Genomic DNA, 20629 nt, shown 5'->3' on the forward strand with positions numbered 1-20629 from the left:
ACCTATGGTTTAAAGATAAATTGAGCTTTTCTGCCCAAGGTATTTATTCTGCACTCATTATTCCCTCCTTCGAATTGTGTATGAATTCTTTAGAACATGACAATGTGACTCTTCGGTTTTGCTTCTGTTTTTAAATAGTACTTGAGGCAAAGTTTGTTGTTGGTTGTTTTTAGAGTAGGGGAAATGTGGTATTATTTGCGAAAGCATAAGAAAACACTTTTTCCCACTTGTGTAATTATTCTGCTATACCACAGTGGCCCCTAGAGGTTATGTTGCGGTATAACTGAAAGTAGATAGAGCGGAATGAGTAGAAAAGCTAATTATTTCTGTTACTTGGACAAATCTTCTGCAAAGCTCAGGACTGGAAAAAAAATAGAAAGGGCTGCGAATTCTTACTTAATTCTTACTTAAAAGCTCCTTTGTGTTCATAAATATGATTTTTTTAAACGGGCAGCAACAAATCTGAAGTATCATCCAATGGCAGCTTTCTTACTCTTTGCGTTGCTTCCAGAAGAAACAAGCGCCTCTGTGTGTTAACATCATCTCTGATGCCCTCTCAGACAATGGCTTCTGTCCTGTAGGAAGCGTTACATCCTACAGGGTTTCTTCAAGGAGAATCTATATTCATTCAAGTGGCAACAACAACACAAAAAACCCTTGTCGAATACGGGAGCAGACGCCGCAAATTATGGTGTTTTGCTACCCTCAGCCGCCTGTGGGACTGGATAGTAAATGGTTTCCAAATAAGAAGAAACCAGCTCCTGGAGATGGAATGGTCTCTGTCTGCCTCTGCTGCGTCCGGCGGTGTCGTTGCCTTAATGGGTTGATTTTGGAGGATGTAAACACAATGCCCTTGGGAACCTGGTCGTGCTTCTTCAAAAGGGCGAATTTCACCCACAGATCATTTGCGGGTGCTGCAGGCGGCTTTTTCTCCTTTGCGGGTTTGCATCGCCGACAGCCTTCGGTTTTTCTCCGCCGTTATCTCAGAGCCTGATCCCGAAATAATGAGCAACGGCGATGCATTTAGTGGCATAGTTCTTTATGCACGATGTAATATTAATCAGTTTAATCCTCACAATGGAATGACACAAATTCCCGGTAATGAGGCTGTGCTTTTTGGGCTTGCTTTTGGGGTGGGGAGAGGGAGGGAGGGAGATTTGCAAAAATTAAAGTTTCATCGTTTTGTGGCATCGTTTGCATGAATGGCGAGAGAGAGCCTTCCCTGTTACTTACCCCGGTGTGACTCCTGAATCCCTGGGATTTACTTCGTGTTTATATCACAGATTCAGGAGAGAAGAGACATCAGGCTTGGAATTCATGAAGCTATGCTAAATGAATGGGAGACACAGGAGGTTGGTTGATCAAGGAAAAGGACTAGAATGGGACTTTTTAGCGTTCACCTTATTCTGATTCATGAATGATTACATGAATGAATGAGTAAAATGTCTCGGAAACAGAGATTTTCAAGGTCACCGAAATTTTCCAAAAAACACTTCAAAGCTTGTCTCTGCTTGCTCCTGCTTTGGTTTTCAACCTGCTTTTTGGCTCATTCGAGTGGGAAAAGTGCACAGTTCTGCACTTCCCTGCCCCCCCACCTCCGACTAAAGTGTGGAAATGCATGGGGTGGGGGGGAAGGATGTGCACTTCAACGTCCATATTTTGAATTAGAAACATTTTTCAAGCGTGAACATAAATTCGGGGATTTGCAAACATTTCCAGAACAGAACAGTTCTTGGTCACGTTGAAGATTGTGAATGGGATGTGTTCATAGCTCCATCAGTACCTATTTGCCAGGGACATTGCCATGTTTAGCTTGGAGAAGAGAAGATTGAGGGGAGACATGATAGCACTCTTCAAATACTTAAAAGGTTGTCACACAGAGGAGGGCCAGGATCTCTTCTCGATCCTCCCAGAGTGCAGGACACGGAATAACGGGCTCAAGTTAAAGGAAGCCAGATTCCGGCTGGACATCAGGAAAAACTTCCTGACTGTTAGAGCAGTACGACAATGGAACCAGTTACCTAGGGAGGTTGTGGGCTCTCCCACACTTGAGGCCTTCAAGAGGCAGCTGGACAACCATCTGCCAGGGACGCTTTAGGGTGGATTCCTGCATTGAGCAGGGGGTTGGACGCGATGGCCTTGTAGGCCTCTTCCAACTCTGCTATTCTATGATCCTATGACCATCCCTGTTTTCTGATCCTTGTCCCTCTTTGTTCTTTGTTAGGGATATTATTATTATTATTATTATTATTATTATTATTATTATTGTTACCATTAGATTTATATCCCACTTTTCAACTAGAATCTTCAAACTGGCTACTAATATTTATAACGTGCGACAGATTCAGGCGGAACCACAAGTTCAAAAAACGAAACTGAACGATGGAGATTCAAGACTGCCTGCCTGAGGAATAAGGACTCTTTGTGAGTGAAGGGATAGTGATTTAGACTCTCCTCACAAGTAGACCGTTTGTCAGGTGGCACAGTTCGCCTGCTGCTGTTCTCTGGGAGCTCAGGCTTAAAAGCCTTGCGTAGCAGGCACATGGTGCTGGAAGACCACCTGTGCACCAGTCTTCAGACTTGCATTTCCCTGTTAACCTTGCTGTCCTCTAGACCTCCTGTGATTAGACTGCCTATGGCTAACTTTGCTTTTGATGCTGACCCTGACTAATTCCTGGAATTCTGTCTTTGTGCCACCATTCGTAGGGCAGGGAGGCACCTTGGCTCAGTGAGAGGGTACGCGCTTTGCATGCTGGAGTGCCAGTTCAGTCCTCAGCAGTGTCTCCAGGTAAAGCGTCTGGTCGCAAGTGATGGAGAAGGCACCTGCTTGACTTTCTGGAGATCCACTCCCAACCAGAGTAAAGAAGACCTCCCTGGAGCTCCCTGTGTTTGGATTCCAGGCTGCCTACTGACTCTGCCTTTGGTACCAGCAAGCTCAGTCAAATAGTCTGACGGGCACAATGCAGCTTCCTGGGTTTGTAGGAGACAGCTTGGACAGCAAGATTAAAAATAGGGGCATTGCAAGCATACCCCTGTCTTCACCTGTGGAATGCTGGAGAACAATGCTCATCCTGGAAATGATGGACCACGGAGCGATTCTGATCTTGAGAAGCGGCCTTTTATCTTCCCTCCAGCATCATGACTGCAAGCCTTTTGGCAGGTCCGCTGCGCCGGTCCAGGCAGCAGGCGAGACGCCGTGAAGAACGGCTCATGTTCCCAGCTTTGTCTCTCCACTTTCCTGTGGTTTGCTTTTTCCGCTTAAAAAATGGGGCGCCAGAGCCGCTTATCGGCAGAGAAGCCAGCTCACGCGCTCAATTATTCTGCAAATCTGATAACAAGAGGGTGGAATGTAATTTGTGCTCCTCCGCACAGGTACACATCGGTGGTCAACAGGATATTTGTCGGGTCTGTTTGGAAGGAAGAGCCAGGCAGGTTGCTGTGGAAACTGTAACTTTGAATTTCCTCACTTTTACAAGCGATGAAAGTGTCAGACGAGGGGTATTGCTTTCGTATTTTTCACACCCCTTTACGGCCTGTCAGAATTAAAGTCCTTGGGTGAGGATGTGTGTAAAAAAAAAAATGGCAAAACACTGAACAACGTTATGCCCTTGCTGTGTTTTTAGCTTAGAGGCAAGGCATCCTCCCCTAATCTGGTGCCCTTCAAAAGTGCTAGACTACAACTCCCATTATCCCCAACCAGCAGGGCCACTGATGAGAGTTGTAGTCTGGTGCCTCCACGGAAAGCCAGGTTATTGAAGATGGATCTTATTTCATGCCTTTTCCTTTATCTGCTGGAAGCATTTCTTCTTCCCTTTTGTACAAATTGCATTTGGAGCGGTTTCCTTTCCCCTTTTTTCTTTCTCTAACGTTTCATGAATTATTATGCTAGGGTTGGGTGCACATGCCCATGCGCGTCACTTGTGGGAAGGCCGCTTGCTTTTTTCCTCTTCCGTCTCCATCCCTTTTTTCCTTTCCTGTTGTGTCTTTTTAGATTGTAAGACTGCAGGCAGAGGCAGTCTTGTTTTTATTGACTGTGTATAAGCCACTCCCGAAGTCTTTTTGGCGGCACATCAATAAATACATTTCAGCAATTGATAACTCTCAAATGAACCTCCGCCCTGAAATACTGGCTGCATTCAGACATAACACCAAATTGTGATCGTTCAGTACACACATGAACAGAGCCGTAGGTTCATGCACCCGTTTCTCCTCTTGCGCAGTGCTACTTCTGGTTTCTCAACAAGCCATAGTTTGCTGTTGCATCAAACAATGATTTGCACAAACCATAGTTTGCCCTTAAATCAGGGTCCCCAACCCTTATTTCATTCCTTGTTTGGGATCCTGGTTTAAGGGCAAATTATGGTTTGCAAAAAGAATAGCTTTTTAAAGGAATGGATGCAGTGGCAAACTATGGTATGTTGAGAACCCAGAAGTGAGTTAAGAAGCTGCATTGCACAACAGGAGAAGGGGCTGCAAGTCCGGTCCATCGTCTCTGATCTGTTGCAGCTGATTCACACATACTGCTGTCACCAAGTGATTAGCATCCATGTCTGAATGCGCCTGGCAGATGGATTCATGCTGGAAGGCCAAGTTTTATTCATCTGTTGTGTGAATGGTGCTCCCCGTCAGGCATCCGAGTGTGCACGTGTAAGGACTTCCTGGCTATGTTTGGCAGCACACACAAAACATCACAACCGTGGTCCAGGAAACGACCCTGTGGAAGGGATGGCTGAACGTGCAGCGGAAAGGAGCATGCACCATCTGTTTCAATGGGGTAAATGTCCGAAACCCCTGGCAAGGTGGGCTGTCAGCTACCCTAAGATCAGCTGTTCTATCTGCAATATGTCAGTTTTAAGTATGTGTGATGTCTGCCCTCTTCTGGTTAACATGAACATTTCCAATCAAGCCGTACTACAATGCCCGGTCCTGCAGCAAACGTCTTGAACTCAGCAAGGCTTTGAGCCTGAGCTACTGGCTATCTGAGGATTATATGGTTTTTCTTTAGCTACTGTTGCTCTTTATAAATCAGGGGGCATTTTTCACATTATGTTTTCTGAGGCCAATATGAGTAACTTGGGGTCGGAAAAGCCTGCGTGTTGAATCATGAGCCCAATGCAGTGAGTGTTTATTGCATTCCAGGTGCAGCACCATTGAAGAGGGCATGTGTGGCAGCGGTCTTAAGATATGATCTTGTCTGTATGGATCAGTAATTACGAGTTTCTCTTTATTTTTATTTAGGTTCCCCCCTCCCATTTCTCTCCAAATCAAAGCAGGCAACAGTAGTAAAACAATGACTTAAACAATCCAGACCATCAGTACAATAAACAAAAAATGACATGGCTGCAGAGAACGAAGCCTTAAACCAATCCGGGATAACCCCATCAAAGCAGAAACAAGGCAGTACATGAATGCAGGGGCACAATCCGATCAGCTACAACAAGGAGGCAAGAAATGGTACTTAGCCCCCTCAAAAGTCTTCGGGAAGAGCCAAATCTTAGGCAGGAGTTGAAAGACAGGCAATGACTGTGTCAGGCATGGCTTCCTCGGAAGGGCATTCCATAGGATTGGTGTCACAACCGAAAAGGCCCTGCTCCTTGTAGCCATCCACCATACTTGGCAGTGGAAGGACACAGAACAGGAACAAAGGGGCAGCACTTCTGCGTCTTCTTCCAGGGGTTTAGAGGATTCATGAGGGCCACTAGTTCAGCCCTTACGGGAGGATCCCTTTGTGGCTCCGTCCCTTGGAAGAGCCGTTCATGTTGACGTTCCCTCCTCTCTCTTGCTTACCCCTTCGCAGCCCAAGCAGCTCTTCTGGAACAGCGACTGCACCCGCCGCTGCCGCTGCTTTCGGCGCAACCTCATCCAGTGCGACCCGCGGCAGTGCAAGTCGGACGAGGAGTGCGCCCTCCGCAACGGGGTCCGCGGCTGCTTCAGCACGAAGAGCTCCTACTGCATCGCAGCCGGGGGAGGGGTGTTCCGCACGTTTGATGGTGCCTTCCTCCGCTTCCCGGCCAACTGCGCCTTCGTCCTCTCCACCATTTGCCAGAAACTCCCCGACGTCTCCTTCCAGCTCATCATCAATTTTGACAAGTGGTCTTCCCCCAACCTGACTGTCATCTCACCTGTCTACTTCTACATTAATGAGGAGCAGATCCTTATCAGCGATCGTAATACCGTCAAGGTACAATAGCCACCCTTCGTGTCATCTTGCATAAGTAACTAGTGGTCCTGCCAGGAACGGTACATCTGGTAGGGATGTACTGCATCCCCTTCGAAGCTGTGAGCATGGCCAGGGTGGGATGCAAGGCTGAGCAAGGGCGTTCAAGCAAGACCTTGGATAGCCCCAAGGGGATCTCGGGCTGGATGTTGCTTCGGCAGTGATCTGGAGTTCACTGAAACTTAAGCAGACCACAGCTCAGTCTAGGCACCTAGCTGCACCCCTGTCAGTAAAAGCCTCCTGCATTTAAGTGGGAACTTACCCTATTTGGTAAGCATTGGTTGTGAGGGTGTTGTAGGAGGAATTGCAGCTTGGCTGCAGTTTCTGCATCTTCAGAATCAGAGGAGGAGGAGGATAATGCGACATCCTCAGGCTGGGAGGTGGTAGGATGAGTTTTGGTAGTTTCTCTTGCTCAAGAGCCTGGCCGAAAGTGGGCTCATTTGGGTTCTTCGATGAGAGGTGAATCCCTCCCTCCTCCACTCTGCCTCTTCCAGGGAGGCTATGGCCTCATCCCTTTAATTAATTTATTTATTAGTTACAATGTTACTGGACACAAAAAAGCAAAACGTAATTCCCCAAATGGGAAAGTCTTAATACAACCCATTAATAGCCATGCTTTCTCAATTCAGTACTTCTTGCGTTTTCCAGTCCAGCTTAGAATCAATTGCTTCAACAACTAATAAAAAATCTTTCCATATATTCCAGTCATCATTATTTTGTCTCCACTACTGAAAGAATTTGTTCCATTGACCTAAAAGACCTTTTTTTTGGTAACTTGGCCATCCCATGTTTTTAGAACATGAGATCTTATGCATTAGTACTCTGCTTCCCATTCCCTTAGAGAAGATATGGTTTAGTTTAGGCTTCAGTCTAAAATACTATTTATTTCCACCTTAGGTCAACGGAACACAGGTGAACGTCCCCTTTGTGACTGGCTTATCAACCAAAATCTACAGCATGGAGGGTTTCCTGGTTATTGACACAAGCCCTGATATCCAGATTCACTACAATGGCTTCAATGTCATCAAAATCACCATCAGCGAACGCCTGCAAAATAAAGTCTGCGGCCTTTGCGGGAATTTCAACGGGGATCGGACAGACGATTACGTCACCCTGCGAGGGAAACCGGTGGTGAGCAGCGTCTTCTTGGCACAGAGCTGGAAGACCAACGGCATGCAGAAGAGGTGAGCCGAGTGCGGCGGCGGTGGTGGTGCTCTGCACCCATCCTGCGCTCTTCACTCAAAGTCAGGGCCGGCCTACCATTCGGCAGGGCGAGGTGGTAAATGCTGGGACGTGACAGTCCGTGGTGTAGTGGTAAGTGCATTCGCTCATCCAGAAATGCAGAGAAGATCCCAACAAAGAGGGAAAACACGGCAGCGGTTTAAACCCGAGGAAAATCAGCAGCAATAAAGTCTGGTAATCTAAAGGCAAAACCCCCACAAAGCAACCCGGTTTTTATTCAATAAAAATGTCTTCACCTGGTGTGGAAAAGACCATAACATGCACACTGGGGAAAGATATCTGGGAAGGGCATTCCACAGATGCGGTGCCACCACTGAAAAGGTCCCGCCTCACCTCATTTGGTGGAGGCACCTGGCGGAGGACCTCAGATGATGACCTTTCTGTCCAGGAAGCCTTTATAGCCCTTCCTGTTGAGGAGAGCCAATCATCAGCCTGAATGGGTGGAGCCACTCCAGTACTTGGGGACTGCTCAGAGAGATGCTCTAGTCTGGAGCTCTAGTGGCTCACCCTGTGTGGCAGCTCTGTACAAGAGCCGTAGGTTCCTGGTTCTAGTCCCAAGAGCTCGTGTCGCCACATCCCTCCCCAGGGCTTCCGCTGCATCTTTCCACATCCCCTGTAGTGTTTGAGATTTGTGTGTGTGTGTGTTCTTCTAGCTGCAATGAGCTCCAGTACGCCCAGTACGCCGCCGCCTGTGACAACGTGCAGATCCAGGTTCTGCAGAGTGACAGCTACTGCCTCAGACTGACTGACATGAAGGGCTTCTTCCAGCCATGCTATGGGCTGCTGGACCCGCTGCCCTTCTACGACTCCTGCTTCCTGGACGGCTGCTACAACCAAAAAAAGTACCAGCTCTGCAGCTCCCTGGCGGCCTACGGGGAGGCCTGCCGCTCCTTCGGCATTCTCAGCACGGAGTGGATTGAGAAGGAAAATTGCTGTAAGCAAGCGAGGCTTAGTGCTCCCTCCTACTCAGGGCTCCCCAAACCTTGTCCTAGTGAGCTAAAAGGCGGGGGGAGGGGGCGTTCTTCTCCCTGGTGATCATTGGGTGTGCAAGTGTTAAACAGCAGTTCATGCAACTGGTCTTAAAATAAATGGGTTGTCCTTGTCTGTTCCTTTTTTTCCCTTTTCCTTTTTAGCAGGAGTGGTTGAAGATCCCTGTGTGGGGGCAGACTGTCCCAACAGGACTTGTGAAGTGGACAACGGCGGAGAACTGTGCGGTTGCATTGAACCTCCTCCGTACGGAAACAGTGAGTGTCCGTGACAAAGCTGCCCGGGGCACTAAGCAACCAGGAAGGTGACCTCAAACTTTTCCCCCCCTATTGGTACACTTTAAGTTAAAAAGATATTGTATGATTCACAGAGGAGCCAGGCAGGTCAGCTGCTTCAGCAGTCACTCTCTGCTTGGTCAGGGACCTCCAACTCTCTAACGTCATGCATTTTCAGATTTTATGCAATCATGGACTCTGGTATGGTGAACACTGCCAAGGAGTAGGGAACATTGATTAGTATCCAGTGTTAATCCTACTTAATGTAGAACCATTGAAATAGAACATAAGAGGAGCTGTGCTGGATCAGACCAAGGGTCGATGTAGTCCAGCCTTTTGTTCACACAGTGGCCAACTGGCTGTCGACCAGGAACCCACAAGCAGGACACAGGTGAAGTAGCACCCTCCCACCCATGTTCCCCAGCAACTGATGTATACAGACTTACTGCTTCTGCTACTGGAGGTAACACATAGCCATCAAAAGCCATTGATAGCCTTCTCCTCCAGAAATCTATCCAAGCCCCTTTGAATGCCATCCAAATTGGTGGCCATCCCTACGTCGTCTCCCCATAATAGCCCAGCCTCTCTTCTCCCGGTCATCCCTTAGTCTAAGACAGGGGTGGGCAACCTTTGGGAGTGAGGGAGCCATTTGACCACCTGGAACCCACCAGGGGCTGCCCCCTACCCCTGTCCAAATTGCTGCCGCCAAATTGCCACCCAGATTGCTGCAGTCGCTGCCCCAAACCAGCAGAATAAAGCATGCTCCCCCAGGGCATGCCTGGTTTCCTTGCAAAATTGCTGTGATTGCTGGAAAATAAAATTGTGTGCGCAATTCAGGTTGTGAGAAACAGGAAAGTCAACACACCTGCTTCCTCTCTCTGTCTGATAACTTGTGAATTCATAGAATCATAGAATCATAGAACAGCAGAGTTGGAAGGGGCCTACAAGGCCATCGAGTCCAACCCCCTGCTCAATGCAGGAATCCACCCTAAAGCATCCCTGGGAGATGGTTGTCCAGCTGCCTCTTGAAGGCCTCTAGTGTGGGAGAGCCCACCACCTCCCTAGGTCACTGGTTCCATTGTCGTACTGCTCTAACAGTCAGGAAGTTTTTCCTGATGTCCAGCTGGAATCTGGCTTCCTGTAACTTGAGCCCGTTATTCCGTGTCCTGCACTCTGGGAGGATTGAGAAGAGATCCTGGCCCTCCTCTGTGTGACAACCTTTTAAGTATTTGAAGAGTGCTCTCATGTCTCCCCTCAACCTTCTCTTCTCCAGGCTAAACATGCCCAGTTCTTTCAGTCTCTCTTCATAGGGCTTTGTTTCCAGACCCCTGATCATCCTGGTTGCCCTCCTCTGAACAGGCTCCAGCTTGTCTGCGTCCTTCTGGATCGTGTTCAGAGGAGGGCAACCAGGATGATCAGGGGTCTGGAAACAAAGCCCTATGAAGAGAGACTGAAAGAACTGGGCATGTTTAGCCTGGAGAAGAGAAGATTCACCCTCAGTGCATTTAATTTCAGGGGGTGATGAGGTTGTAGAGGCTGGTTTTCAAGGCAAAGCTTCTATCGCTCTATTGCCTTGCCTGATCCATGAAATGTTACTGGGGGGGTGGGGGCAAAGGTCATCAATCATCTTCCACTTGTAACCCTCCTGTGTTTTCCTACCACTTCCCCCACCTTTTCCCTTACCACAGAAAATCCGTTAAGGGGAGGAAGGCAGAATAGCTGCACAGCACCTTTTGCGTGGTGATCTTAGGAACCCTCCATTGGGAAAGCTTCTTCGTTTTATTCTTTGTATTCTGTGTGTTCTTGAGGAATCTTCTTTTCCCCGCCCCGTGTGTCTTCCATCTTTTCAAGCCCTATTTTCCAAATAGTCAGCTATCCCCTTGTGTGACACTGAATTTATTTTTGTTTACGAGATACTGTTGATGCTGTTCCGCCAAGGTACGACGTGATACCAAAACTGTGGGATCAATATGACAGAAATGCTTGATTTAAATGGCTGAGGGCAGAACTTTCATGAAGCCTTAGACTTTTTGAATCAGGTCTTCTGCTGAGATACATTTTGGTCCGGTTCCAACAACTGCAGCTTGCCTGCACTGTGCCGGTTTAATTCAGCTGTAGATCAGTCCCTTGGATTTTTTTTTTAAAAAAGTAAACAGTCCATTAATTCATCTAGGGTTGTCCCTTGGGTCTCAGGTCTGGGTTGTTTCCTGTAGCACAATTTTCTCTTGCTTCATGCAGCCGTGTTTTCAGCTTGCCCTGAATCCCAGTGCTTCATCTGATTTCCATACAAATGCACACGCATTTAAAAAAAAAACACACACATCAAAAATCAATTTTGCACAGTTCTCTTCCTTGCTATCGGTGAATGTCAATTGCTTGTAGCCTCAATTTGCCAGCGCTGGAAAATACCACTCGCATCTGTCCATCAAACCTGGAGGGGGAGGGGATTTATTTCATTAAAGGGACATCAGAGGCCCGGTTTGAATATCACAACAATCCATAGCATTTTATTTTTTTAAAAAAAAAAACCCTCTGAGTTGTTGTGAACAAAGTGAGAGTGAGCATGCACACTGGCTCCTGCTTCCTGATCCTTCCAGCTGGGGCTGAACAGTCCAGGGATGCTCCATCCCTGTGATCTTTATCATGATGTCTGAACTGGGAATTCTGCGGTGTTGGGGAAGACACAACCCAGAGTTAGAACCCATGGCGTATAGGCTTTTCCAAGTTAGTGCCACAGCTGAAAAGCCTAGGGTGACCCTATGAAAAGGAGAACAGGGCTCCTGTATCTTTAACAGTCATATTGAAAAGGAAATTTCAGCAGGTGTCATTTGTATATATGGGGAACCTGGTGGAATTCCCTCTTCATCACCACAGTTAAAGCTGCAGGTGCCCTGCCCTCTGTTAAATCTGGTCACTCTAGTATAGCTCCTGCACCTTTAACTGTTGTGATGAAGAGGGAATTTCACCAGGTTCGCCATATATACCAATGACACCTGCTGAAATTCCCTTTTCTGTGCAACTGTTAAAGATACAGGAGCGCTGTCCTCATTTTCATATAGTCACCCTATTGTACTCCTTGCAATCTTGCTTGTGTAAATCACAGCAGAATCTCATTTGAAGATCTTGCCCTGCAGGAAAGTACCTATGGACATATGTGAGAAGGCGCTTTCAAAGTGAAACAACAACACAAAAATAGCACCTTTTAGCTGGACCGAAAGCTAACAGACAACCAGTAGAGAATGCAAGTGGGCCAGGGTCTGAGTAATCAGTTGTTTACTTCCCACTTCAAGGCAGTGTGGTGTAGTGGTTAAGAGTGTTGGACCGGGACTTGGGAGAACTGAATTTGACACACACACACCGCACTCAGCCATGAAGCTCTCTGGTTGACTTTGGGCCAGTCATTGACTCTCAGCCGACACCTACCTCACAGGGTTGTTGTGAGGATAAAATGGAGAGGAGGAGGGCCATGCCCACTGCCTTGGGCTTCTTGGAAAAAAGGATAGATATAAGTGCAACAAATGAATTAATAGGTGAGCAGCCACATTCTGCTCTGCTTGAAGTCTCCAAACTGTTTCAAGCTTCCAAACTTGTTGAACGGCAACCCAAGGTAGAGAAAGCCTTGTGGCACGGGCAACAGCTGTAAGATTTAATCTGGAAGTGGAAGAGCCTGCAGCCACCTAGCCAGCGAAGTCATGAAAACATTGCTCACAGCCGCTGCCAGCTGAAACCGAAGAAACAAGGCGTGGCCAAGAAGTGTCCCCAAGATGTGGAGCTGCTCTTTTCGGAGGAGTTTGATTGCATCTGGGGCAGAACAACTTCCCAAACTTTTGGCTTTCAAACCATCAAAACCTCCATCTCATCAGGATGCTATTTCAACTTGTACTGTCTAAAGCAGGGGTAGGCAACCTGATGTCTACAAGAGTTTTTGACTACAACACCCATCAGCCCCAGCCAGCATGGGCAATGGGAGTTGTGGTACAAAATATCTGGAGGGCACTGATTCACCTACCACTGGTCCAAAGGATCCAGTGCTACACCTGTAGGTGCTGTAAAATAAAAATAGAGCTAGTTGCTATCTGCACACAGTTGGTATCGTACCGTGGTGTCAAAAAATTGCACCCAGCACCTCCATTTAAATATTAAACTAGTTTTACACCAGATAAGCCACTAATATATGCAAGCCATCATTCACAGACACTTCCATCTTAATGAATTAAGTTACAATTAATCTGACTTCCTCATTCTTGCATGAATCATAGGGGGTTGGAGGGAAACAGCGGTGCCATCAATATTTGATTGAAAAGAATTGCTAATGTTCACATCCTTGATGTCCGTTTTTGCTCATGTTGTGGGCTTTAATGGAATCTTAAAACAGTAATGCGTTTAAAGATATTCCCCAATTGCTCATCCCAATGACTGAACACATCTCATAAGAACCCAAGAAGAGCCGTGTTGGAGAAGTCCAGGGTCCATCTAGTACCGCATTCTGCTCACACAGTGGCCAAGCAGCTGCCCATGGGAAGACCACAAGCAGGACATGAGTGCAACAGCACCCTCCCACCCATGTTCCCCAGCAACTGGTGTACCTAGGCATACTGCCTCTGATACTGGAGGCAGCATAGGGCCATTTGGACTAGAAGGCATTGATGTCTTTTTTGGTGTGGTCTGGAATAACAATTCTGCTATTCCTTTCAGACACACATGATATCCTGGATGCCGAAGTGACTTGCAAAGCTGCCCAGATGGAAGTGTCCATCTCGAAGTGCAAGCTGTTCCAGCTGGGCTTTGAAAGAGAAGGGGTGCGCATCAATGACCGTCACTGTCCTGGCATTGAAGGCGAAGATTTCATCTCCTTCCAAATCAATAACACCAAGGGCAACTGTGGGAACTTAGTACAGGTCAGAGTGCTTGAGGATTTACTCTGGGTTTACTTCTCTCTGTAGTGTTCTTCAGTTCATAGAATCCTCTGGGTTTGCTTCAATTACATCCCAATCTAAAATGTTTTGCATCGCTGCCATCAAAACAGCATCATAAGCATTTTAATGTTATTTATTTATAAATCATCACTGGTGTAAATGGCACTTTACAGAGTTTCATAAGCAAATCACAGACAGATCCCTGCCCTCAGGAAGCTTGCAATGCAAAATAGATCATATTTCATTGCTATTTGGAAGACAGCTCTGGGTATTGAGCGGTATAAACATGTAATAAATAAATATTTGTTTTAAAAAAAAATCTTGTAACTCGCCTAGGAACCTAGGATGTAGATTTATTAGAATGTAAGCCTATGCGGCAGGGTCTTGCTATTTACTGTCTTACTCTGTACAGCACCATGTACATTGATGGTGGTATATAAATAAATAATAATAATAAAAATAAATAATAAAAATAATAATAATAGGATGAAGAAAGGGCATCACAGAGGCATTGGAGATAGTTCTAGGCATAAGGAGCAACAATTAGAGCATTAGTTAATTAATCTGTCAGCTGATAGAAGCTTGCAGCTCTACTTAATTTTTTAAAAATGATTCAGCATTCATACAGGAACTGCTAGGGGGGCAAAGCTTCTATAGAATGCTTCATTCTTTCCCCTTAGGGCTGCGAATTCCAGCCTAAGCATTGCACCAGTGCTGGTGAGCTGGGACCATTGGCCTTTTGCATTCTGAGCATGGTTGCTTTAAAAATACAGGACCAATTTCCACTCCTCTTTGGTTATCCATCCACATAAAATGCTTGGTCAGTCAAGATCAGTCCTTGTGGGTTAAACTGTTGGATAGCCACCTCTATTCCACTAAATCACATTAAGAAAATTAACGGTGCGTCCTCTACCCACTTTCCTGAGAGCAAGCCCCATTGACCTCAGTCGAACTTACAGTCCTCCTGAGTAGATATGTATAGGGTAGTCTGTAAGACTGCAGAGAAGTTATGCTTTTGCATACTATGAGCTAGGGGCATCCACGTCTTCAGAGGGGACATGCATAACTTGAGAGGTGGTTGTCCTGTCTAGTACATGTGTCTTTTTCGCCCCTCCACACAGTCCAACAGCACCCACATCATGTACAAAAATACCGTCTGGATTGAAAGCGCAAACAACACGGGGAACGTAATCACCCGGGACCGAACGATCAATGTCGAATTCTCCTGTGCTTATGAACTTGACATCAAAATTTCATTGGATTCTGTTGTGAGGCCGATGCTCAGGTAAGAGAAAATACCTAGAGAGGTCAGTTGGCGGAATGCATGAAAGAACCCCGTCTCATTCATTAGTAATGATAAAAATTTGACCTTCTTTGGCTATTGGGCCATATAGAAATGTAATAAATAAATAAAAATAAATAAATAAATAAATAAATAAATAAGCTGAATAAAAGAGGTGAGATCCAAAAAGACCACACAACTAGTTCTATGTACTGGGGTGTTTTTTATTTTGTTTTTTGGCTTTGCAACTTTTATTGATCTGTTTTATCTGGAAGCTGTTTTATGAAGTTGCTATATTTTTAACTTCGGTTAATGTTTTACTTACTTTATGGTGGTTTTAATATTTTGTAGTAAGTGGCACTGATAATCTGTTTGAAGGGCAGGGTATCAACCTATAATAATAAATAATAAAAACCTGATTTAGACTTGTATTTCTCAAACAGCAAGCTTTGCCCGCATGGTTTTTCAATCTGTCCTTTTCATTCAGGCTTCCTAAGTTTCTCTCCCTCCCTTTCAGTGTGATTAACCTGACTGTGCCTACGCAAGAAGGCAGTTTCACAACTAAGATGGCGTTGTACAAAAATTCCTCCTACAAGCATCCCTACCGGCAAGGGGAAGTGGTGTTAACAACTCGTGACGTGCTGTATGTCGGGGTCTTTGTTCTTGGAGCAGACTCCACACATCTGATTTTAATGCTGAACAAATGTTATGCAACGCCTTCCCGAGACAGCAATGACAAGCTGCGATACTTCATCATTGAAGAAGGGTGAGTGATCCCTTTTCCTTCCTCTCCTTTGGACGCCCCAAAAGATGAAGTCTGCAGGTCCCTTGCAGTTGTGTTGGGCCCAACCAGTGAACTTTTTTTGTGTTGTAGTTGCCAGAATATAAAGGACAACACCATTGGGATTGAAGAGAATGGCATTTCATTGACCTGCCGCTTCCATGTTACTGTTTTCAAGTTCATTGGGGATTATGATGAGGTTCACCTTCACTGTGCTGTCTCACTCTGCGACTCAGAAAGATATTCATGCAAAATAGTAAGTGACATGGAAACTTACATCCAGGCCCCATAGATTCATACGGCTTAGACTCTACTTAGAAACTGTTGGCAAACTGTATGCATCTTGAGGAACAGTGGTGCAGTAGGAACTTTTCAGTGGTGGCCCCAAAAATCTGGAATGCTTTACCCCATGAGGTTCCACATTGTTCAAGCTTCTAAGCCTTTGGTTGATTTCTAAAGTGCACACACTTAGGGCAGTCTTCTCTTTCTGTTTCGGTTTGGTCAGAACTGTCCTCAGAACAGCCGGAGGGCCAGTGACTATACCAAAGAGCTCAATGAGCAGATCATCTCTGTGGGACCCATCAGGAGAAAGCGTAAGTGTGATATTTCTCCAGATGTTGGGTTTACTTTACAGCATGGCCACTTCTTGAAATCTAGGAGCAGCTGTAGAGTCCGCCATGCTGGAGGGATAGAATCCCACCTTTGTTTTTTTAAAAATAGTCTTTCTCTAGTCTCTAAGGAAGCAGAGATGGAATGGAAACTCAGAATGCAACTCGCCATAAACCCTCATTTCTGGGTGGCTTTAACACGAATCATTTGTAATCTTTGTTTGTCATTTTCCGCACTGTTTCATTCCTACCCCACCCAAATCCTAGCAAGGGGTTCTTTCATTATTTCTTTGCCTCTTCTTGTATTTTAGGCCTAGATTGGTGTGAAGACAACGGAGGCTGTGAACAGATCTGCACAAGCCAGGTGGATGGGCCATTGTGCAGCTGCGTAACAGGGACCTTGCAGGAAGATGGCAAGAGCTGCCGAGGTGACCTATCCAGCCATTCTTCAAGTTATTCCCTTAGGAAGGTTTGGGCTGACAAATCAAGGCATTGCTTGGGTGCCAGGAATGATCCATAAGTACTTTACACTTAAAACACGCACACCCCTTCTTTCCCCTTTGTTATATTTTATCCATATATCCTCCCTCCTTCGTCACAACACTGTTATGAACACATGGAGCTGTTTATTCAGAACATTGGTTGATCTGCCCGGTATTGTCTACTCTGGCAATGGCTTCCTAATAGTCAGAACAGGAATCTCCTGCATGCAACTATGTAGTCTAGTGCTAAGTAAGAATGTTGGCAAAATCTGCAAAGGATTCAAATGAGTTCAGTTTTCTATGAATCTGACCTGCAGATTCCACAGTGGACTGGCTTTTTCTGATTCACGTAGATTCTGCAGAGTTGCAGACTGGTTTTTTTTTTTTCATTCGCAGGGATTTGTGCAGTAATGCAATAACACAAACAGAATGAAACTGTAGTTTAAAAGAATTCCAATTCCATCCGTGAGCAGAAGATGGATTGAAAGATGGCTGAGAATCCCCAAAACACAGACAGAATGGCTTTAACCGAATCCTACGGCTGAGCCATTGCTTTTGCTGTTTCCCCTAATCCTCCCTGATATGCGACTTGCTTTATGGAAAAGATACTTCCCCTTCCTATATGAACGTGTACAGCAAGGGTGGCCAACTCCAGATGTTTTGGCCTACAGCTCCCATCATCCATCACTATTGTCTATGATGGTTAGAGCAGATGGGAGTTATAGGCTCAACTATGGAGGGCCACAACTTGCCCACCTCTGGTGTATAGAGAGTCATTCAGAGCCAGCCCTGGATGAAGCGACCTGCTTCATGAAGCACCATGATGGAGGGGGAATAGCTGAAGGTAGGAATTGGGGCTGAATAATGCAGCAAGACTTTTAAAAGTGTGGATTCCAGGGGTAGAGATGAGGGCATTTGGGCTATGCTTCAGGCAGCAAAACGTATTGAGTTGGCCTTGGAGTCATTAGGAGTACACAGGGGAGATGCATAGGATGGGAACCCCCATGGACTTGAATCAACAGCACTAAAAAAAGATGGTGAAACAGTATAATTTAGGAAAATGATGCGATCAAAGAAATTGATCATTTGAGTTTTAGTTTGTTTAATTTTGAACGTACGTAAAAGCAATAGTTCTAAAGATAGGCATCTGCTTCCTTTGTTTTTAGGTATGCATGTGCAACAGCTGACTTCAGAGAGAATTGCGGGGAATGCCTCTTTTAAGATAGGGTTTACTCTGTGCAGTTTTATAAGCATTTGTATGAAAAATAGTATCTAAAAAAACATGTTGTCCGATTCATTAGGAGCACCTTTTGAGTTGATTAAAAGTGTTTCCAGCACAATCCTACTACTGCATGTCGACTTAAAAGTAAGCACCAATGCAATTAATGGGACTTACTCCCAGGTAAGTGTGCATGGGATTGCAGCCTTAATTGATTCCATCTTGATGCCCTAGTATAATTTATTGTCCTATTGAGATCTCATTGACTACATCCAGCAATCACTAATAACGTCAAGGAATTGGAGACTTTGCATCCCTAAAATGAGTCTTGTGTGATCATTCTCTCTTGTTTTCTTTTCTTTCTCTCTTCAGCAACCAGCTCTTCAACTGGACCTCAAGCCAGGCTGCTTCCGCTCATTGTCACCCAGCTACCATTATGGTGTATTCTCTATAAATCAAACCCAACCTTATAATTAACCTGCAGCGTCTATTTAAAGTACTGTACTCTACTTTAACCGTTCTAAGTCCCTGTAGGATAAACACATGCAACCCTAAACCTATGACTCACACACTGTTATCAATCATCGCCACCGATGACAACACTTTTGTCTGTTACTGCACTGGAGTTGTTGACCTGTTTTATATGGTCTTAATAAAGCTGTAAAAATTTAACAGGGCACCAAACTCTCCGAAACCATCAGGGATGCGAACAACATGATGCGTAGCAAATAGTCCATTTTGTTCCTTTCTCTTTGCGTATTGTCTTTTGTCTTTATTTTTTAGAGGAATCTCCATTCCCTCTTGATGTTTAAATTTTGGAGGAGAACCGTTTGCTTGCTTGATCTTGGGAGGAAAGGAAAATACTGGGCCAGGGGGTTCTTGATACTCATGGGTCTGGTGTCCTAATATTTAAGAATTTTTCCTTGCGTGCTCGTGCTTTGAAGGTCTTTCATCTTTGAAATCTAGATTGGGCTCCAGCCATTTGCTTGTTTTCGTTTTATATGGGGGGCCATGAGCCTTGTATGCACACTGGTTGATTTCTAAATGGAATGACCAATTGAGATTTTGAGCATCATCAGACGAGCGTTTTACAGTACACTAGTTACTGGCCACTTACGGATATTCGCGGGTCCTTTGGATGACACCGTCCACGTCCCGTGCATCTCCTGCTCCTCCTGCTCTTTTTTCCATGACAAAATAAGACCTGAAAAATCTGATAATTTTTTGATTGAACTGAAACTTGCCACCATTTCCTGCTGTGTGCAGGAAAAGCAGCGTGATAGAAACGCCCACTGAATGGGCCACACGGTCGTTGCTTTCTTCCTCTTCCTTCCACGTGTGTAGAAAGAGGAAGCTGCTCATCCCCATTGTGGGACAGGAAAGACACTGCAGGGAAACGCGATTCCCCCCACCCCCCGGTCTGATGATGCTCTTTGCATTCACACCAGTGGGCTAAAAGGATCAATAGATAGAGGAAATCTTTGTGTGCCTTGAGCAATGTTCCCAGAGATAAGCTGGCATTAGGTGAAGCTGTCAATGTGGTTATTTGTAAGTTCAATGTTATATGTGCAAGCATTTGTTCACATGAAATGGCTTTGAGATTAAACACTGGGTGACAAGCCTAGTTTCCTGGCCGCCTTCTATTTGGGAAGCCCTGCACGGATTGAGGACTTCTAGAACTATATTCTTGTACATTCAGGTATAACGTCTTACTGTGGAAATCAAGAGGCACTTACCATCAAGAGAAGTGCCTCTGGGCAAACTACTGCAGAGCTAATCAAAAGCTTTGATATATTGTAGGTATATTCACCCTAAAGACCAGGACTGAGCAACTTTGGAGGGGCCGGGAGTCAATGGCTGCCCACCCAGAACCCACCAGGGATGACACGTTCCCCAGTTGAAATCACTACTGCCAATTTCTAGCAGCAATTTGGCAGCAAGAAAAAAAATGCATTTTCCATTTAAGACAAGACACCCTGGGAGTGCAGTTCTGCGTTGGGACAAAGCACATGCCCACCACCCAAATTTGGCAGCAATGATTTCAGCACCATATGCGTGCAGAGGCCATGACGCGCCCATCCCTACTATAGACTTTCATGGATTTAATAGGCATTCCCTCTTCCAAGGGAAATTTGGGATGGTAGTTCCGTGATGGGAACATGTCAAAGAATCTCTAGGAGACCATTTTCAGCATCCCACCGAACTGCAATTCCCAGGATTCTTTGGGGAGAAGCCATGACAGGTAAAGTGGTATAGAATCAATAATAGGTTTCCAGTACACAGACAGGGCCTGTGCTTTAACCTGAACTAATGTCTGCTTTAATTATGCTCACATGTTGCCTTTGAACTTGGTAAAAAGCTCACAAGGGAGTTTTGGACAGCGGGAATGTCTCCCCCCACCCCTTTTTGATCCAATCTTGGTGAGCCCTCTGTCTCTTTTTATTATACATTCAGCCAAATAATTTAAGCACGGTTTATTCTTAAATAAAACTTGGTGTTAAAATATTTTCATTTGTTGTTCTTTCATTAAATGAGCAGTGGAGTTACACATAAAATAATCCTCAGTGTGTGTGCGCATGCACGCACACACACGCACACACACACACACATTCCTGAGATT

General features: G+C 45.5%; 1 protein-coding gene across 1 annotated transcript in view; it reads left to right on the forward strand.

Annotated features, from left to right (window-relative positions):
• The window catches only part of LOC134407268 (tubulin-specific chaperone cofactor E-like protein), a 106185-nt gene extending 87657 nt beyond the window's left edge, over positions 1 to 18528 (forward strand). Inside the window, exons 21-31 of the mRNA XM_063138961.1 lie at positions 5798 to 6181; positions 7115 to 7401; positions 8113 to 8393; positions 8593 to 8703; positions 13417 to 13619; positions 14759 to 14922; positions 15437 to 15685; positions 15794 to 15956; positions 16206 to 16293; positions 16620 to 16736; positions 18382 to 18528. Coding sequence (XP_062995031.1) covers positions 5798 to 6181; positions 7115 to 7401; positions 8113 to 8393; positions 8593 to 8703; positions 13417 to 13619; positions 14759 to 14922; positions 15437 to 15685; positions 15794 to 15956; positions 16206 to 16293; positions 16620 to 16736; positions 18382 to 18482 — 2148 coding nt within the window. The 3' untranslated portion in view covers positions 18483 to 18528. The remainder of the gene's footprint in view (positions 1 to 5797; positions 6182 to 7114; positions 7402 to 8112; positions 8394 to 8592; positions 8704 to 13416; positions 13620 to 14758; positions 14923 to 15436; positions 15686 to 15793; positions 15957 to 16205; positions 16294 to 16619; positions 16737 to 18381) is intronic.
• The last annotated feature ends 2101 nt before the right edge of the window (positions 18529 to 20629 follow it).

Source organism: Elgaria multicarinata, chromosome 12 (genome assembly GCF_023053635.1).
Source record: "Elgaria multicarinata webbii isolate HBS135686 ecotype San Diego chromosome 12, rElgMul1.1.pri, whole genome shotgun sequence".
In the NCBI taxonomy this organism is placed as follows: domain Eukaryota; kingdom Metazoa; phylum Chordata; class Lepidosauria; order Squamata; family Anguidae; genus Elgaria; species Elgaria multicarinata.